At 34.7% G+C, this 22,512-nt stretch overlaps 1 protein-coding gene across 4 annotated transcripts in view; it reads right to left on the bottom strand.

Annotated features, from left to right (window-relative positions):
- Positions 1-21,885, bottom strand: part of EZH2 (enhancer of zeste 2 polycomb repressive complex 2 subunit) — a 30,798-nt gene extending 8,913 nt beyond the window's left edge. The window contains exons 1-11 of one of the 4 annotated variants that reach the window (XM_062567930.1): positions 21,769-21,885; positions 21,141-21,242; positions 18,083-18,199; positions 16,547-16,667; positions 14,192-14,335; positions 13,540-13,642; positions 12,795-12,958; positions 5,107-5,198; positions 3,834-4,074; positions 3,272-3,441; positions 2,793-2,887 (exon numbers count right to left, since the gene is read on the bottom strand). In XM_062567930.1, the coding sequence (XP_062423914.1) occupies positions 2,793-2,887; positions 3,272-3,441; positions 3,834-4,074; positions 5,107-5,198; positions 12,795-12,958; positions 13,540-13,642; positions 14,192-14,335; positions 16,547-16,667; positions 18,083-18,199; positions 21,141-21,242; positions 21,769-21,885 (1,466 nt within the window). Of the gene's footprint in view, positions 1-2,792; positions 2,888-3,271; positions 3,442-3,833; positions 4,075-5,106; positions 5,199-12,794; positions 12,959-13,539; positions 13,643-14,191; positions 14,336-16,546; positions 16,668-18,082; positions 18,200-21,113; positions 21,243-21,768 lie in introns of all 4 variants that reach the window. The other 3 variants (XM_062567929.1, XM_062567928.1, XM_062567931.1) reach the window with 3 other exon arrangements.
- Between the last annotated feature and the right edge of the window lie 627 nt (positions 21,886-22,512).

The raw sequence follows: 22,512 nt of genomic DNA on the forward strand, positions 1-22,512 counted from the left end.
GCGAGTCTTTAATCCATTTATAAAGGCACCAAGAACACTATGCAAAAATCATACAAGCTAATCAAATATATACAGTGAACAGTAATCCAGGGGAGGGCAAGAACAGAGCAGGAGGAGAATGAGAAAATAGAGAAAAGAAAAATACTTTCATAATAAAGTCTTTACTATGTAAACTCATATCTGAATGGGGGGTGGGGGAACAAGAAAAAAAAGGAACATTTTTTCAGCATTACTTGTGACTACTAGTGATAATTTTCCTTATTAATCTAGAGAAGGATATACTGACTATTTAAAGCAAGTAAAATTTCAGCTCCTAGTAATGGAAGAAAGCATAAATAGAAATTAACAAGTATTTTCTTTCCAACATATGTTCATGCTTTTTTGAATTGAAAGAATTCTTCCTTTGTTCATCTGCTTCTATACAAAGAATGTATGTGAGGAGTGTGTGAGACTCTCCTCCAGCAAAGAAGAATTTTTATGGCCTGTCAGGTTAGATGCTGATACATCCTAAGATAGGCTCCAAAAGATGCTGGCTCTTAACAAGGGGGGAAGGAAGGTAGGGAGGGAGAGAATATCTTTTACTAACAAGTATTTTTGATAGTCCTGTCAGCTAGTTGCTTGATATGCCGATATAGGGCCCCCAAGATGGTATGGGAAATACTAGAAGGGAGCAAGCAGCGATTCACCTGACAATGACAGTCCCACTGGCAACAGAATGTCTATCATTTTGTAATATTATCTAGATGCTCAGAAAGAAACATAACAAAAAGCCCTATAAGAATATGTGTTATCAAATCAGTTAGAAAAGCTGTCTTTTCAGCCCTTTGCTTCTGCTTTTCTTTTCACTGAACGCTGCTTTTCCTTAAATGCTGCCACATGTGCATCAGGGAAACCTGCAAACCAATGAGTCCCCTGCAATGAAAAAGTCCCAAGGGAAGACAACGGCTTTCTGGGTCTTGGACTGGATTTATTGTAGCAGTGAGCAAACTCAGATTGGGTTCAGTATAAGAAATAGAGGAAGACTTCCAGCTGCTTTTCCCAATCACTAGTTGCACGATGTCTTTAGAGAGTGCTCAGATTACGCTGGGACACAGAAGGGCTAAAAAGGTTGGTTTTTTTAAAGACTGTTGCAGAAAAGAACACAGCTTGATCATCATGCATGCAGGTAGTACAAGGCATTTCAAAACCAAGCTGCTGACATTATATTAGCAGCTAGTATGAACAAAAGAAAATTTAAAACCTCAAATATTGATATATGCTTTCACTTATTTGTTAAAAAAACAAAACAAAATCCTCCAAAAAATATCAACCTGGAAACCATATAATCCATTTCAGCTTCAAAATACATGTTGCAGCCTTTCAGTTCAGTTTCACTTTTCAAATAGATACAGTGGCACTATTTTTATAGTAATTTGCCTGAATCTGGAAAAAAAAAAAAAAAAAAAAAAACACTAACTCATAAGTGTAAGTTCCAAACTTGCAGTGTGGCTAGTAACTGCAGTTTTAAACAGCCAAGCCCACAAAATGCCCACAAACTTGAAAGCTATGCCAAAGCATTTAATAAAGCATTTAATCAGTAGTTTTGCCCAGAAGAAGTAGAACCTCTTCCAAATGGGGCTCCCTGAATGTTTTTCCAACTCTATCAGCTGCTTCTGTGCTATGAAGAAGAAACATTTGACTTGAACAGGAGCTTTTGGAACCACTGTCAGGAATTTATCAGTAATTTCACCAACTCTGGAAGTAATTAAACTTAGAGAACTAAGAAGGATTACTGGGAGAAGAACTGGAAGAAAGAAGTTGAGGGGTAGGGAAGGAAGATATGGAAGTTTCAGTGGAGAAATAGGAAATGTAGAAAAAAAAAGTGTACTTATTGCTTCCAAAAGAAAAGCTCTTCTTGTTAATTTTTCGTCAGTTATTTATCCCTTATTTTCTTATCCTGAGAATAAAAATAATCATAGTATAGAGCTGTCACACTTGTCAAATCTCAGGAATCTCAAAAAAAATCCATCCCATTCACAAACAGGAGCCACTAAGTTTAAAATCTTGACAGAAATAGTTTTAGATGGGCTTTCTGGCTCCAGAAAAGGCTTTTTGATCTTAATTACAGCTTCTCTTTAAACAAAAAGAGAATAAAGCATCCCAAGACTTTTGAGCTGGGAATTTTGTAGTCTGCTAACCTAGTTCTTCAGCTGAAATTCTATAGTTGGTAATAAAGCTGATGTCCATGTAGCAAGGAATTACTTCTCTTTAGAAATGAGGCAATTTTAGTTTGCTATAACATTTTTGCTTTCTGATCATTTGAATTTTTTAATAGAATACTTTCCAACATTAAAAAAAAGTTTTAATTTGCAAAATACCATACACAACCCCTATTTAATCCAGTTAAAACACTTATATATTTAATATTTATTCCTGTCAACTAAATCATACCACAACGTCTTGATCTTACAGCCAATTGTGTAGAGTATTCCTAATCTAATCTTAGTTTGTATATTTTCAGCAATAAACTATAGAAATCTGCTAACAAGAATCTGGCTGTTTTACAGGTTAAAACAGAGGTGAGAGAGGAAGTAGTGTTATACCTGCTTACGTAGCAGTGTTTTGGCCTGAAAGCAAAACACTTTACGTATGAGACCATTTTGCTTTATTGCTGCAAATTATTTTTGAAAGGAAAAGCAGAAGAGTTTATGACTTTTCCTTCAAAATACCTTGTGTTCTTATTTACTACTGGTCTACTGTACCTCCAATGTACTATTATATTTAATGCTAAGGTTATTTAGTAACAGATTTACCTGTGTTTCCTTTTCTTCTTTCTGGGAGGAGTATCAACATCTTCAGCAGGGACTGGAGCAATAATACTAGATTCCTTTACTCTAAACTCATACACCTAACAAGAGATACCATAATACATCCACGATAAATCTCTCGCTGGTAGAAAGATACTCATTTTCTAAGTTAGTACGATTTCCTCCAACCAATGTCTTACAGATTATATCCAGTCATAGTCTCTTTCCTACATATTTAAAGTTGATCTTTTTTTGTCATTTAAGAACAGATAGTCTAATTTAAACCTTACGTAAATTTAACTTAAAACAGATTTAAAACTAACTTTTATACATTTGTGGAGTGAATTCTGAAACACACCATTCTTGGGAAAACTAAGACAATTAATAAGTTTTCTCTTTTAGTATTTAATATTAGTATTTATGTACTTCCCTCCAGTTTTGAAAGTAAAATGCTATCATCTTTAGTAAGTAATTTCACTTCTTACCTGCCTGCATGTTTTGGTCCCAATCAGCCTGGCAATTGCACAGAAGTTGTCATAGTAAGTGCCTATAAGAACTCTAAACATTGAGGCTTCAGCACCACTCCATTCCACATTCTCTGGAGGCTCAATATTTGGCTTCATCTTTATTGGTGTTTGACACCTAGAATTTGCTTCTGTAATAAAAAATTATTGAGATTATGGGTCAAAGTAAGGCTTGTTCCAAAACCTTTCCACATCCCATGAAACTGTCAAATTACTTACTTGTCCAAATGTAATAAATAAATAAAATAAAATCAGGTGTTTTACGAAGTGCCACAACAAAAGCAGTAACTTTCACATAGCTCTTGTAAGTATTAAAATGGCACAATCTCACCTCTACACATAATCAAGAGACAATATGGAACTTTTGTTATAGGGTTCTATTTGATTAATATAATTATTCTGTCTTTTCACTGAGTTCCATACATTTCAAAAACAAGGTTTCTAAGATGGCGTGGCTAAACTTTTATTCCTCCTTTCAAGCACTTCAACTAAGAGAATAATGGAAGCATTGACTTAGTCATACCAGAAGAACTGGATGTTTCATCTTTCTTTTCTTCTTCTTCTTTATCATTATTTTCTCCTCCAGTTTCAGTTCCAGCTTCTCTGTCACTATCTGTGTCTTTTGATTCCAATACATTTATTGTTGGTGTACTGGGTCTGCTGGTGTTATTTGGAAGTCTTCCCCTTCGGCGGCCACCTGGGCGCTTTGGTGGTGTCTTTATACGCTCAGCTGTCAGGGCAGCTGCAAACTCCTTTGCGCCTTCCTAAATACATAATAAGCACTACAATTTTCAGTACAAGAGTTTTAAAGTTTTTCGCTTGTAGTCAGAAGTTTGGGGAGAACAGGTTCTAGGTGCATATTGTAGTTTGTATTATTCTGCAAGTGAATCATGTACATATGAATTCCAGTTAATGCCCTCTAGCATTTATCCCAGCAGTTTTTAAAGGTTGCTGCATGTACAAGTGTTTTTAATTAAATCATTAATACTTTCAATGCAATAATGAATAAACTTGCTTTTAAAAAGCATTTTTGTTAGTATTTCGGTTCTGCTCTCGTTTTGCCTGGCAAGTGAAAAAATAATTCAGTAGTAAGTTTTCATCTATCTTGATGACAGAAAAAGATTTTCCAAACAAAATGCTCTTCAAAGTAGAAGAGCTCTTCTTGCACAGGGCACCTAAACAGTACATACACTGCATTTTTCAAAATGTTATCAGTGGTTATCTGCCTTCTCGTAAAAAAGGATATGGTAATGTGTAGTGAGTTTTTGGACTGGAAAATTAGATACTTAGTTTATCATACGGGAAAATTCAGAAGAGGCATGCGATTCAGAAGTATTAGTAAGAGTTTCCCACTTTCCATTATTTTGTTTCTTAAGAACACAAATACTGGATAGAATCCTCCTTCCGTTTACTAAACCTTTCCAGTGTTCAGTTAAGATATAACTTAGAAGACAACTAAACATGTAAGACTGTTTTCAACCTGATTAGATACAATGACAGCAGCACACTATTAAGAGATAATCTTTTTTTTTTTTTTTTTTTTTTTTTTGCCTACAAATATTTTGGACTACATTAATAGAGTTAATAACAGCTTCCTACTTAGACTTTCATTTGATGACTGGAAGTTAGCAATTCTTTTGCAAAAAATTAAACATGACATATTTAGCTGCAAGCGGCCCACATCTATATTCTTCACATTCAAAAATGCAGCATGTCCTAAGATCAAGTATAGTTTGCTATTCTATAAGGTAACACTGCTTCAGTGAATTCTGACAGTCCACTTGAAATTATCTTACCAGATGCTGATAACAATGCGGTCCACAAGGTTTATTATCTAGTGCTGTTTCAGTATTCTTTCGTTTGTAAGTATTAGGAGTTGCGTGGAATGCTGCAGAATCAAAATATTGCACTTGTAAGTCTTAAAATAGAAGAATGCATTAGATATCTCATCTCAAATAGTATCCAAGAAACAAAGCTTACCTTGTTTTTATTTTTTAATCCCAATTTTACCAAAATCATAGAATCATAGAATCAGCACAAAAATCATAAAAACTGGAAAAAGAGAATAAAATAAATCCCAACTAGTGACATCTGACTTACCATTTAAATGCACACAGAAAGCAGGTGAATAAGTTTTACATATGCCAATTTATATCTGTAAAGATTATCACATTTTTTTCATACATCAAGGAAGATTTCCTAGATTTCCCTTCCCAAACAGAACAAATTTTTACTTATCATTGAGTTCAAGAAAGTTATTCAGGATTTCTCCTATTAACGCTTCTCTTTCAACCTCTAAGATTAGTTTATTAGTTTAATCAATTTTTATCTTGTCAATAAATAAATAAATAAATAAACAAAAATAAAAGCAGCAACCCCACAGACCTTGGCCAGGCAGTAGATCCAAGTTTGCCTTCCCTAGTTGCAAGGTAAAATGGGTTTGCACCAAGCAGTCGCTATGGATCAGAACCACCACAGTAAGTCTGCAACTTGCAGAGAACTATCTATTGCTATTTACTCTCAGGTATCCTGGTGGCTTCTTTCAGAGCGTATAATAGTGACTTAGAACAGAGCGGAATTAGGCATGTTACAGATGCAACACACACACCTTTACAATAGCACAATAGCATCACAGGATAGCAATGTTACAAACACTCAACCATTCCCTTCGCCAGAACTTGTCTCTACTAGCTCTTCTCTCTCAAACACTCTCCATCTCCCAAGAAAATGGTTTCAGAGAGACTGCCTTTCCTGTTTTTCCTGGAAGCTGTGAGTACTCTAAGTACCTACTGCCTTACGAACTGAAGTCTGGGAAACTCGCAGCTAGACTGTCACTGGAATGCATGTTCTCAAATCACATAAGGAACTTCCTGCAATATCATCCCTGGTTTTCTGCGATTATCTTTTTTATTTCTCTATGCTCAAGAAAAATTCTCCATGCTCAGGAAAAGAAACATACTATGCACGTGGGTGCATGTGCGCATTTTTTAAAGCAATTCTAAGACATCATCAGAAGCATTATTTAATATTCCTACTGTTCTTATAAACTGGGGGGGGGGGTAAAGAGAAGAATGAGAGGAGAAAAAAAGGAAAAGATGAGAGAGCCACTCCTTTTAACCCCATAAGCATGATCTAGTCAGCACCTCTCTGTACCATCTAGATGACCAGAATTTGTCTGAATGAAGGAAGAGGATGCCTAGGGAGAGATGATGGGGAGAAAAGCCCTCCAGAACAATATCCAGTAAAATTAGAAAGAATAGCAAGAAAACAGACATTCTCCAGTGGGTATTACAACCAAATAAGAAAAGTAAATCTTTATATGTATTAGTAACTACATCTGCTGGCATACTTTTAATGAAGTTGTAGTTAACGCTCTAGTATATTCATTGAATTCAGTGCTCTGTTACCTGTGCATACACAAAACACATTAAAGACTAATGTGGACATTGAACTAAGACAATAGGGGGGAAAAGGATCGTTAAAATTCATATATTGCAATGGTGTTATGAGAGAACCACTAGCCTTTATTTAATCTCTAGCGTACACTTTGATTTTAAGAACAAAATAGCTGCATAAAATAATTTTGCCTCACAGTTATCACTCTGGCAACATTCACACTTCTGTTTAGTGTAGCAATAGTTTGGTAATGTTAACTACCCTCAAGCAGAAAGGGTAAACATTTAAAAAGCAATCAATCTGAATGCACAAGACTGTACATCGGGTCTCAACAACAAGCAGTGTATTTCTGCTGTGTATTTCTGATACTACCCTGCCTAAGGATATTACCACTAGCCCAAATATCAGACAAAGAATGAACAATCTTGAACTTTCAACAATCCCAGGAATCCTGCAACACTAGAACAAAGGCCAGTGTTTCTGCTACTATTATTATTCGGTGTCACTCTATAGATTTCAGTAGGACACTAACTTTACATTCTCCATGATTCAATGACCTACTCAATTTAAAATAAAATCCCTTTAAATCAGTTATATAACTCATTTTTGAAACAAACTGTTACCAATAAAAAACTATTTTCCCTTAAATGTGTTAACAGTGGTGTAAACAACTGTGAGGGTGAAAAATGGAGAGAACGCTCAAGGTGCAGGGGTGGGGGGGAGACCTGGTCCCAGTTGCCCGTTTCGTAATGCTCTATGAAAGCCTAACAGATGTCTGTCTGGAAGAAAAAAAAAAAAAAGAAAAGAAAAAAAAAAAAGAAAAGAAAAAGAAAAAAAAGGTAATTCTCGAGCAGCGTAGAAATTTTTATGCTGCAGTTTTATCACATTATAAACCCTAAATATTTAATAACTCCTTAAGGTTATATTTTTAAAGATTCAAAGATTTAAAGATTTTAAAGATTAGAAAATGCTAATGTTCAAAATGAAAGAACAAATCATCCGATGCATATTAACCCATATGAAGGGCCATTCTTTATAAACACATTGTTTATAAACAAAGCAAAAAAACACACAAAAATTGCATCTTTCTCCTCCAACTTAAATAAACTACCAGCTTTTCCTACTCTTCATATTCCTGGATTCTACACAAATTTCTCATTTTAATAGTCCACCAAGTTTTTACGGTTGTACTTCTTTAGTGCAGTTCTTTTATTTTTAAAGAATATTTTTCAGCTGTTACAGACAGAGCTTACATGTCCTCACAGACAAAGTTTTTAAAAGCAAATCTCATTTCAGCAATCTGGTTTGCAATGTAGTTCCACAAGCACTGGTTTTGGCATCAGTAGTGACAGCAGCTTTCTAAAGGGGCTTCTCTGATGAAGCCACTGCAAGTCACAATTTCTTCAATTTTATAATTTTATGCATGGGAATCTCCAGAAAGCAATGCGTTTCAAGACTTGCTTAGTATCTGGAAAGTGGTGGACACACATACACATATAAACCCCAAATTAATGTATTACTAATCAAATATTGTATCACTTTATTATCTGTAATTAAATGTAATACACATAAATGTGTATTACAATTTATAAAAACTGAAAACACAGCGAAGTTTCCATCTACCATGTTTAGGCATGCAGATACGTAAAAATTAATTACAACCAAAAAGAGGAACATAATTTATGCATATTGTTGCTATTAGCACTCTTTCTTCCCTTGCCCCTCATTCCAGTCTGGAGCCTTTATGTGGTAGGATTCATTTTTCATATATCCTTCATGTGTTCATATGCTCTATAGATAAATTAAGTTAAACATTAAGTTGTAGGATTTCCTTTTCTTTATTTTTTTTTCCCCAAGTACTCTACCTTCTCCTAATTTTTATGAAACAGTGAGGGGAATTGGCCCCTCTCCCCCCTTGGAAGTGGAGGGAAAGTCGCTTTATCAACATTGCATCTTTTAACGTGCACAGAGTACCATTTTATTCACTCAAGTTCTTTCTCATAGCTGTTTTACCTGCTCTTCATACCATAAGGAATATGGTTTTGCAGCAATGCAAAAACACAATAAATGCATCTGCAAGCCACGATCCTCAGACTGCTCTACTGTGCAGAAATAAAAACTATTTTTATTGCATATCAGCTGCAGATGCAAACATTTCTCAAATTCCTTTGTGTAAGGGCCTAGAAATCAGTGCTATTTTTAAAAAATTTGTTTCTCTTTAGACTAGAAAACGTTTAGTTTGTAATGCAATAAAATCTGTCAACACCTGCCCCGTTTTTTTTAATTTTTTTTATTTTTATTTTTTTTTAACTAGAGATGCCTCAAAAATATGCTATGCTTGGTATTTATTCTGAAAGCTTTATCTTATATTGGACTACTTTAAAACATCTAACATAGCATAGTACTGACAACTATAGCCAGAATCTATCAAAACTGTGTAAGGTGTTTGGAGGCTTGTTACAAGAAAACTATGCTCGTATAGCTATTATGTTTCAAACATCAGTAGCAAGCTTTTTCAAAGGGGAAGATTTTGCAGAATTTCCTAAATAATTACACTCTATACTTCTTTAGTTTCCTTAAGAAATTAATTCCAGATCTGATCCACTAATCGCATGTTCTTCCTTTGCTTCATGTCGTGATTTGTCACCTGCATCCTATCTCCAGTGGGGTCTGTTCTATTATTTTCCTTATGTGAAAGTACACAGGCAATAGTTTAGCCTGAAATGCACATTTGCTTCACAATTTTGCTTGTCAAGTTATTTGGGAAATTCTCCCTACCTGGTATTTTTCCTTCTTCTAAATTTTTTGTTAGTCCAGACACTGAGGCGTAATTCTTTGCCATCAGCAAATGAAGCCGGTACACAAGTTTTTTCAGTAATGTCATCACCTGCACATAAAGGGATTGCCAGCTCATCAAGGGGTGTGACATGTTAAAAATCTAATGATAATTTTTTCAATATTTAACTCAAACTTTTTAGAATAAAGATTTGAAACTACATAAAATAAGGCTAATCTTAACAAAAAGGGAATCTAAAAGGGGCCGCTACAAAGCCAAAAATAGGATTAAAAGAATATCTGTGGGTTTTTTTTATTCTCTATGCCTCCTGCAGAGATTTGGCCCTTTCAAATTAGAAAGCCAATTGCTGTAGCCCCACATTTTATCAAGACAGTGTCACCTGTGGAAGCCAGGACATCAGCCTGCAGTACAATTGCATGAAATAGAACATGGGGTAAATGATTAGGTTGCTAGTAGGAGCTTATCAACTTTGTTTAGAAGATGGTCATGTTGTTGCAGAGACACTGAAAACTACTACTGCAACCTTCTGATTACCAATGTAGTTTTTTTCTTAATGAATTGCATATTCCTGGCAATAAATTTGGTGGGTTTGGACTAATAGCCTAGAAACTTCACAAAAAAATGAAGAGGTCACACAACTGAATTCCTCAGCTCTTATTAAATTCCTAGCTCTTGTTCTGCTCAAACAATACAGTCCTAGGTTTTTTGGTGTTACTACAGATTAAAAAACAGAAAGAACTAATATATCCAAAGCAGTAACCAGTCATAGTAGAGGTGGGATTTGGATATGCATACAGGGAACAGTGACTGAAGCATCGGTTTGCTAAATTCAGTGTCCAATCTGGAGGCTTCACAAATAAACTACCTAGTAAATGTGTGAATAAAGCTTCAAGAGATCTCTCTGCAACTATCAAATACGTTTTCATCGATGACACTGTACTGCATGTTATTTCACACTATCTTGAAATAAAGGTGCATTTAATTTTTGGTTTTTTTAAAAACAAAAAAACAAAACAAAAAAAACTTTCTTTCCACTTTGGCCCTCCAAAAACCTGAAGAGATTGCTTGATTAGTCCTTTTTAACCAAAAGGCATGACTTAAAATGAAGCCTTGGAGACAAACCACTTTGGAAATAACACTGACTCAGTTAAGGAATTTAAAAATCACCAGCAGCAAGAACTTAGGCAATCTTTAAAGATTTTGTTTTCCATCTGAAGAGTGCGAATACAGAGAAAGAGAACACACTACTTACAGCTCAAAGGATGCTGCTACTGCGAGGGCTGAGGTCCCAGAGCAGATTAGTGACACAACTCTGGATTGTATCACTGGTTGGCTCTTGCACTTAAAAGCATGGCAAAATGAATGCTATGAACCAGTCCTTTGCAACATTAAAAAGAAGTCTTGCAGAGTTAGCCTCTCAAAGCTATGGAGTAACAATGTCAGGCTCCCTAGAACAGTAGACACATTGTGTGGTCCACGAACCTCTTCAGTTCTACTCTAAGGACTTGCAGAAAGTGACTAGGAAAGGCAAATCCACATAAACTACATTAAGTAATCAACTGTATTTTTAAATGAGCCTACATCTTCACTGTAAAACTCAGGAGTTTGTAAATATATTAAAAGGAAAAAAAAACAAAATACATACACATAAACACCACTGCGAAAAATGGCTGAAACCACTGCTCCAGAAGCCTTAAAAACATTCTGGGGTGCTACTGGAGAAAGAAAAAAAATATATATTTCAAGTCTGAGCAATGCCTTCTTGTTGATTTAAAACAAAATCTTCTTAAAGAAGGAAAACTGGACTGGCACATAAATTCCCTGATAGACTATCATGAGTGTCAAGAACTCTTGAAAACATCAAACTAATGGTTTTGCCAAGAAATAACATACAGCTTTGCTTCCTTGTCCTATAGATGAAGGCTGACTACAGAGTACTTCCTTAGAATAAGTCATCCAGACAAAGATGCTTTTAACAAAATGTACAGCTTCACAGGACAACGTTGAAGCTGGCTGGAAAAGCCAGCAGCTTTACCTCCAGAAAAATCTATCTATTCTTAAACACTGACAGATAAGAGCTTTTCTTTGTATTTTCAAGCAAGAGCTGTGAATAGAATGTCGTTAAGAAATGACATTAACTGATCTAACTCCAAAAGTTACAAGTACTAAAGAAATCAGGAACAGGAAAAGCTTCCTGCCCCCCGCCCTCCACCCCCCAGCACAACTCCAATTCCTCCTCAAACTGAAAAGCATCTAAGGAAGAGTAAAGGCACTAGAACTGTTTAAAACCTTCAGTGTAAAGTACAAATACAGGCAGAACACAGGCAAGCTGAATGAGTAACTGCTGACAAAGCACAAGTATTTCCAAATAAGCAACATGCCTGCACACTCACAGTGGAACATACACATGAGTTGTTAAGTCAAGAGAAAAAAATTCAGTTGAAATGGAGGAGATCAAAGTCTAAACTGCTTTATATTCGGCTATTAGATTCCCCTTCACATTTGCTTTCTCTGAGAACTGAATCATCGTCTCAAATAGTACTTCAGAATCTCACTTCATGTTTTGAAATGAAAACTAACATCCCTCTTCAAGTTTTGAAATGAAAACTAACATCCCTACTAACACTCTTGTTAATTGTTTCCACCAAAGAATGAGGCAACATGAAAGGGAATTCAATGGAAAGCCTATTATATTTTTTAAAAGTGAACTGTCTGAAACAATTACCCTTCACATCACCACAGAGAAGCAAAGTGGTTAGAAAGTAAACTGGTGGTGGAGGGGATTAAAAAGAAAGAAAAGAAAAGAAAAGAAAAGAAAAAGAAAAGAAAGAAAGAATAAAAAGATAAAACTGTTCATGGATATTCAGTTTCTCTGCTGGAAAGATAAAGCAAGTCTGAAAAATGACTAGATATTTTTAATGGAGAAACATACTCTGTTCTCAGTTTCTCTGCATAAACTGCAGAAACATAACACAGAAGACAAGGGAGTTTTCTTGCAAGAATACAAAACAAAAGAGAAGTAGCATCAGGTTGGTCCAAATCAACATTCTATGGAAATTCCTAAATGCAAAAAGGATATCGAACTACCTGAAACAGAGACATTCAATTCCTTGAGATATAATATTCACTGCAAAATCATGTTGACAAACACAAGTTTATTTTGCGAACTTTAGCAGATATTAGTGCTTTTATTTCTTATTCTCTTTTTTTTGTATTCCACTCTTGGGCACTTTAGAATTTCCTGAATACCAAAAAGCAAGCAACGTACAAGCATACTACAATTGTACTTACGATGTAAGAAGCAATCATATTTAAAACAGCGCCTACAGAACAGCGTGTGAAAGGAGTGCAGGCTCTGCTCCCTCTGAACAGATTTAGCATTTGGTCCATCTATGTTTGGTGTGCACTCAGGAGGAAGAGCTCCTGGAAGCTGCTGCTCTGTGAGTTCTTTGTATCTTGAAAGAAATAAATGAAAGTTATTTATTCAATATAATTAAAAAAATGTAAATTTTGACTGCACATTTTCACTCCACATTTTCAGTGATAAATTAAAAAATATGTAAGAATTATGTGCCTGCTAGAAAGGCAACAGCATGTTCATCAGCATCACTCAATGACCTGGCAAGTTATTAATTCCATACTCATTAACACAAATATAAAATTGTTAGGAAAGATGGCATTTACTTTCTAGAATCTCATCTACTCATTTATATTACTCACCAATCCCTTAAAAGAGACTTTTGTAAAAGAAGCTTTTACTTTCCCACCTCAGAAGAGTGGCATGCATTATTAAGCACCCACATTTTGATAGTTTGCAAGGAAGGCTAATGCAACCCTTCTTTATTGTTTGATTCAGTTGGAAGGAACAGTCTCTTTAGTCTTGCCTGATGTAATCAATTTCCTTCAAGTATTAGTTGCATATCAACTGCCATGAAACCTAGAAGCAGGGAGGACCACTCCTGATCAAATATTTAAGTCAAGAAATCTATGTTACATAATATAAAAACAATATATCCTAGAAAAAATCCTTTCTTACTTTTCTTTCAATTCTTCTGCTGTACCCTTGTCTGGAAACATTGAGGAAATGGCTTCAAATATCTTGTCGGAAGGAAATTTCCGAGGTGGGTGGCTTTCTTTCTCTGTCAAAAAAACAAAAATTTGGAAAACAAACAAACAAACAAAAAATTATATTTCTGCTCTTTTTCTACTTCAAAGAGGTGTTGAGAGAAAGGGAAACTCCTCCAAAATCCTATTAAAAAAGAAACGAAGGTTTTTATTTCTAAGTTATAGAGAACTTGGATTAAACTGCTTAAAGCGATCTTTCCTGCTGACAGAACTGCACTTGTAAGATTTGCTCAAACCATTATTTCACCAGCAGATGGAGATGGCAATTCAGTACTTTGCCTACTTTAGGATAATATTATTCTATTTTCTGAGGAGTATAAAAGTTCTTATTTTTTAGCACTTGACTGTCTCAGTATACAGAGAAACACAAATTGGCAATAGTACTTTTCATAGCATTCTTTATGCAAATCTTGAACTAAATGGCAAAGGAAATGATGAAGAAAATGATGCAACTTTGGATCCGAAAACTATCAAATAGAAAGGTTTCAACAAATTTCATTTATCAACTGAGTAAAGAAAAGGATTTTTTTTGTCTTGATTTTAAAGTCTGCAGACAGACATACCCATCCTGTTACCTTCCCGATCTTTTTGCTTGTCATCTCTTTCATCAGCATTGTCATCTCCATCATCATCATCTTCATCATCACTATATTGACCAAGTGCATTGACCAGCTCAACAAATATTTCATCATTGATAAATCCACATTCTGAAATTCAGCAAAATTGGGAGTGAACAGAAAAGCACAATGTGTACATGAATTATTTTTAATATTCCCTACACTTGATTTAAAAAATACTTGGTATTTGACTTTTGGACTGGAAAAGAAGCTTGTCGAATTTATACTCCTGACTCTTCATTTTTCATACTAGCAGACAAGAACAAAACTCTTCTTTACAAGAAAAATAAAAAAGGAACTAAAATTACTAGTCAGACTATTTAAGAAACTTTATGTCAGAATCCCAATTCCAATATGGTCAGTTTAAGCCAGTCTGGTATTGCAGGCAAACATACTATGAAACTATCCTCCTTGGGGAGCTAAGGAATCCTCACATGGATTTGTCGTTGGTAGTTCTATACTGTCTTCTTCCTCACTATAGATCCTACTGGCAAGGTGAGTTCAGTTATATGCAACAAATTCAATAGAAAATTGAAGGATATAATGCTGCATATCTGCTCATTAGCTCAGATTCTGCTGTGAAATTCAGAGGACAGCATAGATAGACAAAAGGCATTTCTGCAGGGAGGAAAACTGTAGTTAATGTTGACAGAAAAGTGATTGTTATTTCTTTAAAAAGGGAGAGAGGGAAGAAAATTGAGAACTGTGTAGAGAATGTAGTGCTTAGAACTATCCTTTTGAACCTGGAGTGGAGTCAGGTGTGAAACTAACTTTTAGGAAGCCAATAGATATATTACTTTCTAGACAATAGAAAGAGGCATGTACTTCATTAAGATGTTTTAAATAGAACAATAAATACCTTTAAATAGAATGGTAATATAGACACGTAAGTTAGTATGTATTTCTGTTCCCAAAGCACAATTTACAATTTTGCCTCCTACATGAGAAATCCTCTGAATTATAGATTCCCACAGCATTTACATTTAGTTACATTCACATAAAAGTTGGGAGGGAAAAAAAAACGAAACTCTTTCTACTTTAGATAAATAGTTATGATAGACCCATAATAACAGTAACTGCTATCATAAGCTTGGGATTTGAGATAGTTAAAAGATTAATTAAAAAGCTATAATCATTTAATAATTAGTGTTCTATTATTGATTAAGTTATTATCTTGACCTAACAAGTTTTCTGGGTGTCAGAGAGCAAGTACATCTGTCAAAATAACCAAAGGCAAAAAGACATGACTTTACTCATGAAATAAGAGAGGCACCAGCTATTCTCAAGACATTAATAACAAGATCAGTGGAAGACAGAGTAGCGTTTACTACTGAATCACAGGTTTAACTTTCATGAGCAGCACACAATATACTCAAAACATAGCTCCCTTTCTCCATCATTCCACTATTAACAGAAATATAATCAATAAGAAATTTGCAAGAAACAATTACTTCACCTCCCCCCCCAAAACAAAAAGAGAAGAAAAGATAAAAAATATATTTAAGTGAAAGGGAAAGCAGATTAGTCAGAGAAACCTTTATAACTGTAAGACTGAGGCTCGTATGAGTCTGTGAGTGGGCACGTAAAGCACACAGATCTACTTGACTCATGGGGGAAAAAAAGAAAAAAAGCAACTAAAGGGTTGCTTATTCACAGAGACCTTATCAAACTTGAGGAGGCAGATGATATCACACGCAGTATAGCTCCCACAAAAAGTAAGACGAAAAATATCCCTGCGAAATACTATAAAATATACCAACAGAAGGGTACAACTTTCCTCAGGTTTGTTTTAAGAGGAGGAAGTTATAAATACCCAATCATCTGTGATAGTCAGTGAAAAAAATATGTATAGATTTCCAACATAAAAACGTAAGGAAAAACATACAAAAATGGTTCTGTCAAATCGCATTTGTAAGTGTTGTCAGAATTCAACAATCTTCTGCCACCTTCTGCTAAGCAGGACACACTTAAGGACATTACATTATTACGTTCCAGAGCTCTCAACATAAAATTGAAGACCAAGAACTTCTCCATGTAAAACCTAGATGAGTCATTTTATGTTCCTGAGGGGGAGGGAAGGAGTGTTCATTTTCTCCATGCTACTACATTAATACTTCGTAGCCTTTTGAAAATGCAAAACAATATATTTAAATAAGGAAGAGTGTTACACCCAATGCTTGCTTAGAATAGGGGTTCTACAGATACTACTCTGCACGCAAGCATCAGACCTTACAAAATAAAATTGAAAGTAATTATTTATATATTAAGAAGGGATTAGTATACCCAAGTGTTTGGGCTCACCTCTGTCCCCATGCACTTTTCCATCATAGTTCTTGATCAGTTCTTCAATAAAGGTACCATCCTGGTCAAGCACTTCGTCTCCCATATATGGAATGTTATGTAAAACAGTTTCATCCTCTACCTAGTAAAAACATTTACGATTATGACAGCGTAATGTTCCTCAAATAATTTGTAAACAGGTGACCATTTCAGCATTACCATTTTCACAATCTAAGAGTGGCTAATTATCACACTTAATAAACAAGCTTCACAGCTACAGCACATTATCACAATTCAATAAATAAATAAAACAACCCCCTGATCTTTGTTTAGCAACTTTTTGCACTAGTGGTGACTAGCTCAAGATACTGACACTAGCTTCTAACATTAAGAAGGTGTTTGCATAAAGCTTCTACTATTGAAACACAGTAAGCTACCTAGCCTTGGGAAGTGTTTGTTTGATTATAAGATCTTTCTCTTTTCCTTGATTCTCTTCCACTGTAACATGCGATAGAAATCACTTTTTCATTGCTTTGCTAGACAAGAGAAAATACGATACCAAAAAAAAAAAAAAAAACCAACATACACAGATACACAGAAAGGTTCTAAAACCAAATAGTCTAAACAGCAAGCACAGAAATATGCCAGACTGTTTAATCTGAACTCCTTTACCAAATTTGTTTTGTCTGTATATAGACTAAATGTCTAATACTCCCGTATCCTACCAGTAGGATTTAAGGACCTTGAAATTCAGCTTTATCTTCTGATATTTCAAATAGAACCTCCAAATTTTTTTTTTAATTCCTGCTGATGAATCTATAGCAGTGCAAAACAACCAAACACTGATGAATTGAAAAGTATTAAGAGTATAAAAAGATGCAGAAGGAAATGTTTTAGATGTACCAATAAAACCAGCTGTTTTAGATCTCTTTGCTAAGATTACTACAATCACAACCATGTCAGCAAAGGTCACCCTATATAAAATACCATAAAAGAACTTTATTATAAGCTTTTTTTTTTTTTCAAATAAATCAAATACCTATATCAGAAATCTATCTTTAGAGCTTGTACCCACACAAACTAATCAGAAGGATATGCTCCAGTGTCTATACATAATGGTGATCTTATACAGCCACTATCTCAGGAGTAAGTTCTCTTCATTCCATAAGAATTATTATTCTACTACAGGTATGTTGGTCAGTTGTCTTTCTAACATAGATACATTAAATTTCATCAGAAAACATTTCTTATTATGCTAATTACACACACTCTAAAATAAATCTGCATTTGTTAAATGCTATATAATAGATCACATGAATTAAGTAGAACTCTCTCTTTACAGTAGCATTTTCTAGATATTGAGGTTCAATGAGGTCAGAAGTTTAGTTTGTAATTTAAGTAATAAATATTTGATTTGGAGGAATTGAGCCTTATTATTGACACCAAAAAGATACAAAGGTGTAACTGGCAACAAAGTTCTAAATAGCAGTTTAGTTCTAAAATTAAAATGCTCCCTTTTCAGCAAATATTTCTCCTCCCATGATTTTTTAAACTTACCATAAAATTTTGTTGAAGGGGAGACCAAGAATACATTATAGGCACAGAAGCAACAGCATTGAGAGTCTTTAGGGGGATGACTTGTTTTGGAAAATCTATGTCACTGGTAACAGAGCACTGAAATAAGAGGTTGAGATTACACTTATTATAGCAACAACAACAGAAAATAAACACTCTACAACATACAAAATTCAAACGGTTTGTCAAAGTTAAACATATCTGCCTCCCAAAAATGCACATTTTTTTTTAAAGGGAATAACAGTAAGAAGAGGTTTAACAGGCAAAAAGAGGTAAGAATTATTTTTTTAATAGATCATAGGTCATGGTGGATTTTTTCCTCATTATATATAATGATGCACATATAAGTAGCTGTGACAATTTCAGTCTTCTACTCAGACTACTCAGCCTGCAATACAGATCATGTTTGTTACGTCAGAACAGATTTAGTACCTGTTGCTGCTACACTGGTGTTAAGAGTGAATTTACTCAAGACAGAGGCAGCTGAATTCACCTGGTTTTAGATCAATACACTGCAGAAACCACATAAATTTTATGTTAAAATAAATAAATTATACTTTTTGTCAGCAAGATGTCTTTTGGAAACAGATGCTCCAAATATCTTGTTGACTCCTGTCCTCTTTCTCTGCTATTGTCTACTTATCTTTATCTTATCTTCAAACATTTTATTATGCTTACTGTTTACAAAAAAACAGAGGAAAGTGAAAACTAACTCCTAGTAGACCACTCCAGACATGTCAACGAGTTTTTAGCTATGGGAATGTATTTGGAGACTCAGAGGTTTATGCAGCCTCCAAAAGATAAACATGCCATAGAAATACAGACACTTTTTCTCAATTACTTGTAAAGCAGTATGAAGAATTCTGAAAAAAGTTACAAGTAGAAGCAGATAGGAACATACACAGCCAGGAAATGCATGACAAAAGATTCGGAGGTAGGTAAAACAAAGTTTAGAACAGCTATCATAGCTACCTGAAAGGAAAAAAGGAAGTGGAGACAAAAGATCTTTCTCCTTTCCAGAAGGGAAAGATGAACAGAGCTTCACATTTCTAAAGAAATACACAAAGTAATGTAACAAACAGTATACAGAGACAGTACCCTGGTAGAATGACAAAAGTCACACTTTTTTTTTCCCCTAGCTGCAGGCAATAAAATTAGATTTCTGCTGTGTATATCAATACACCTTAATACTTTATACCCATCTCAGGTTAACACTGAGTTTTCTAGCTAGGAGCCATCTAGAAAATTGTTCATGCATTTTTAGTGAAAAAAGTAAAAAAAATAAAAAATAAAAAGTAAAAAAATAAAAAAAAATTACTTTTGTCTGTGGAACTATAAGTTGCAAACTGACAAATAAGCTATGTCAAGATGACTCCACTGTTTGGTACCAAATCTCAGATACATTCCCCAGTCGCTTTGCTTTGGAGCTCAGCTTGATGTTCATTAGCCTACCACAATACACACGTTATGGTCTCTAGTTTTTGCAAACCAGATTAGCCAATGAACTGAAAACACATACAGAGAAAAGAGCTACGTCACCAGTGAGACCTTGCAATCTTTACCATACACATGAAGGTTCTCATAAAACCTTTTCATCAGATAACTGTATGTTCAATGTCCCATACAACTCTGAAGAAATAGAGCATATTAATAAAAAAGATTTTTTAAAAATCTTTTAAAATCCCTACCATTTCTCTCTCTCATTTCTTGTACTTTGAATTATGGCAATACTTAAATTAAGTACTAAAATTCTTCTGATTCATGAGATAGACTGGATTTGAATGAAGTTACTGGTGATGTACTTTATCAATTTAGACAGGAAATTAACATAAAAGAATGCTGAATTCAGCTACAGAGAAAAGAATAATATGTTCAGAATCTAACTCTGCTGGTAAGATATGATTACTATCAAAAAACTAAAATTAAACTTGTACCTGTGTCATTTACTACAGGCTATTATAAAAAGTTTCGATCCTACAGTATATGTGATATTTGCACAAACATACATATATACTTATATACACCTTTACACGTATATATGTAATTATGTATTCAATCAAGTTTAAAAGAAAACACCCTGGCAAAAGTACCCTCCTTCTTACATTTGAACACACATGCAAACAAACACACCTGTGTGTAACACACCCCCCAGTTCCCTTTGAAAACTTTAAGAGATGAAAAAAGGAGAGTCTTAAAAAAAAAATCTTCAAGGAAGTTTGTTATTTATTCACAGTAATGTCTTTCTATATTCATCCTACTAGGAGTTAGCTCTTCATATTATTACACGTCAAATATCCTCGAACTGGCTCAGTTTAAGCGTCTACGGAGCAATTAAGAAATGATACAAATTAACCTGGGCTGAAAGCATAGAGTTGGGATGGACTTCAACTGCTATCCAAGCTACCGACATAAAATCTAGTTTAAGTTTTCAAACTGCATTGCAATCATGGAAGAGTTTTTTCACAAATCTAGTGTCCAATTTGAATGTGCAACACAGGGAGTGCACCAAATCAATTAACTCCTTTAGAATTTATGTGGGTAAATGACCAATTAGTATATAGAAGACTTGATCAAATGGTTATGTTCACAACTTTCATGTGTTTTAATCCAACAGAAGCCAAACTATTTCCTCATTTGCACCATGGGGGGTCAACTCCAACAGGACTGAGATCTTACTAAGTATCTCCGAGGCAAAAAGATTTGAGAAAAGGCTACTTAGTAACGATCGAAATATTTTCAGAAGTAAAGATGCTGTTTCAGTTCTATGTGTAGTTCAAAGCTAGAAAGGCTGCTATTTATTTCCAGAAGTTATCTGATGGAAGTAAGTAATAATTCCTTTACAGACTCATAAGAAAAGTATTTAGCTGCCAAGTCATGTCATGCAAAAAACAAAAACAAAACCCAAAGCAGACAACAAAAACATCAAACAAACAAACAGCCAACTTTCCAGCAATAGAACAAAAACGTGCTGACAACCTTGTAATTGGAATTACCACAACACATGTTAACCAACCTCCCTGGTCCCGCGCAATGAGCTCACAGAAGTCATGATGTGTACAGGCTGTATCCTACGTTGTTTCCATTCTTGATTTAAGATCTCAGTTCTTTCCAGTATCTTCTGTCGATTAGAATTAAACATACTCTAAAAATTAAACACAAATTTTAACCATTACAAATAAATCACACCTGCTAACTTCTTAAGCATTGTAACATTTACTGAAAAGTTAAGCATGAATGGAGATGAAAGAAATGCGCTCAAAATTGAACCATTCTAGTTTTGTTTAAATACCAGTCAGCCTCAATATCTTTTGTTATCCCTTTCTTTGACTCTGAACATGTTTTCATTTATATCTGGTTTAATCAGAGATACTCTCCAGAATCTCTGCTGATATTCAGTAAGTATGGCTGTTCCTTTAGCCACATATTCTCTCTAATTCCATTTGGAATGTAATTCCATGCTAAACTAGATATAAATGTAGTGTGAGATATAACACCTGCTTATAAAGTCACAAAATTAAAACTAGTTTTCAATACATTAACAAAATATTTCATGAAAATATTATCTTAGGTGCTAACTGCAGGACAATTTAGAGAATCACACCAACTCATACTTCAGAAAAAAAAGTTTTGATAAATTTTTTAAACTAAATAACCAAACAACAGCATACCTTTACTTCATCTGCACGTCGGAACCTCTTGAGCTGCCTCAGTCTCATGTATTCTGATTTCACACGTTTTCGCCAACAAATTGGTCCTTTCTCAGATTTTTTTCCGGTTTGACCCATGTTTATTCTACAAGTGACAATAGCATGTTAACAGTATGAATTCTGACCTCTACTCTCAGAGCAAGTTAGAATGACTAAACAGGCAGGATAGAGACATTTATTTAATATCTATCAGATGCTTGCAATATAGTCCCAATTAAAAAAAAGAAAAAATTATACTTGAGTGATAGATGCTGAAAAAAAAAATTAATTACAAGTCAGTGGGATCATTCACAGACTTTGCCTTAAACACCTCAGGCAGCATTATAAAGATAGACAATGGATTTTAAAAGGTGAAGAACAAGTCAGAATTCCCACTGGAAACAGTAATGCTGGCTTGAATCCTTACAGGTAGTCTTGTAAATTAACTTCTGGACAGCTATGTTAAAGGCAGACAAAAAGCTTTTCTTCCTCACAGGGTTTGCCCTCTTTAGACAAATATCACCCCCTAAACTAGGCTTCTGGACTAGATTTCAAGTGGAGAAAGGTGCCCCTAGTGCAACCCTCCCAGCTAACCACTCAAGCTCCAAAAAGGTCTACAAATTCTACCATATGTGCATAGTTTTGGAACAGTTAGAGTAGGAGACCTACCTCTTCATGCTCAAGCGCTCTCTCTCCCCCCTCCCCTGCTTACCATTAGAGTAAAAG

The sequence above is a fragment of the Rhea pennata genome, chromosome 2 (assembly GCF_028389875.1).
Source record: "Rhea pennata isolate bPtePen1 chromosome 2, bPtePen1.pri, whole genome shotgun sequence".
NCBI lineage: Eukaryota > Metazoa > Chordata > Aves > Rheiformes > Rheidae > Rhea > Rhea pennata.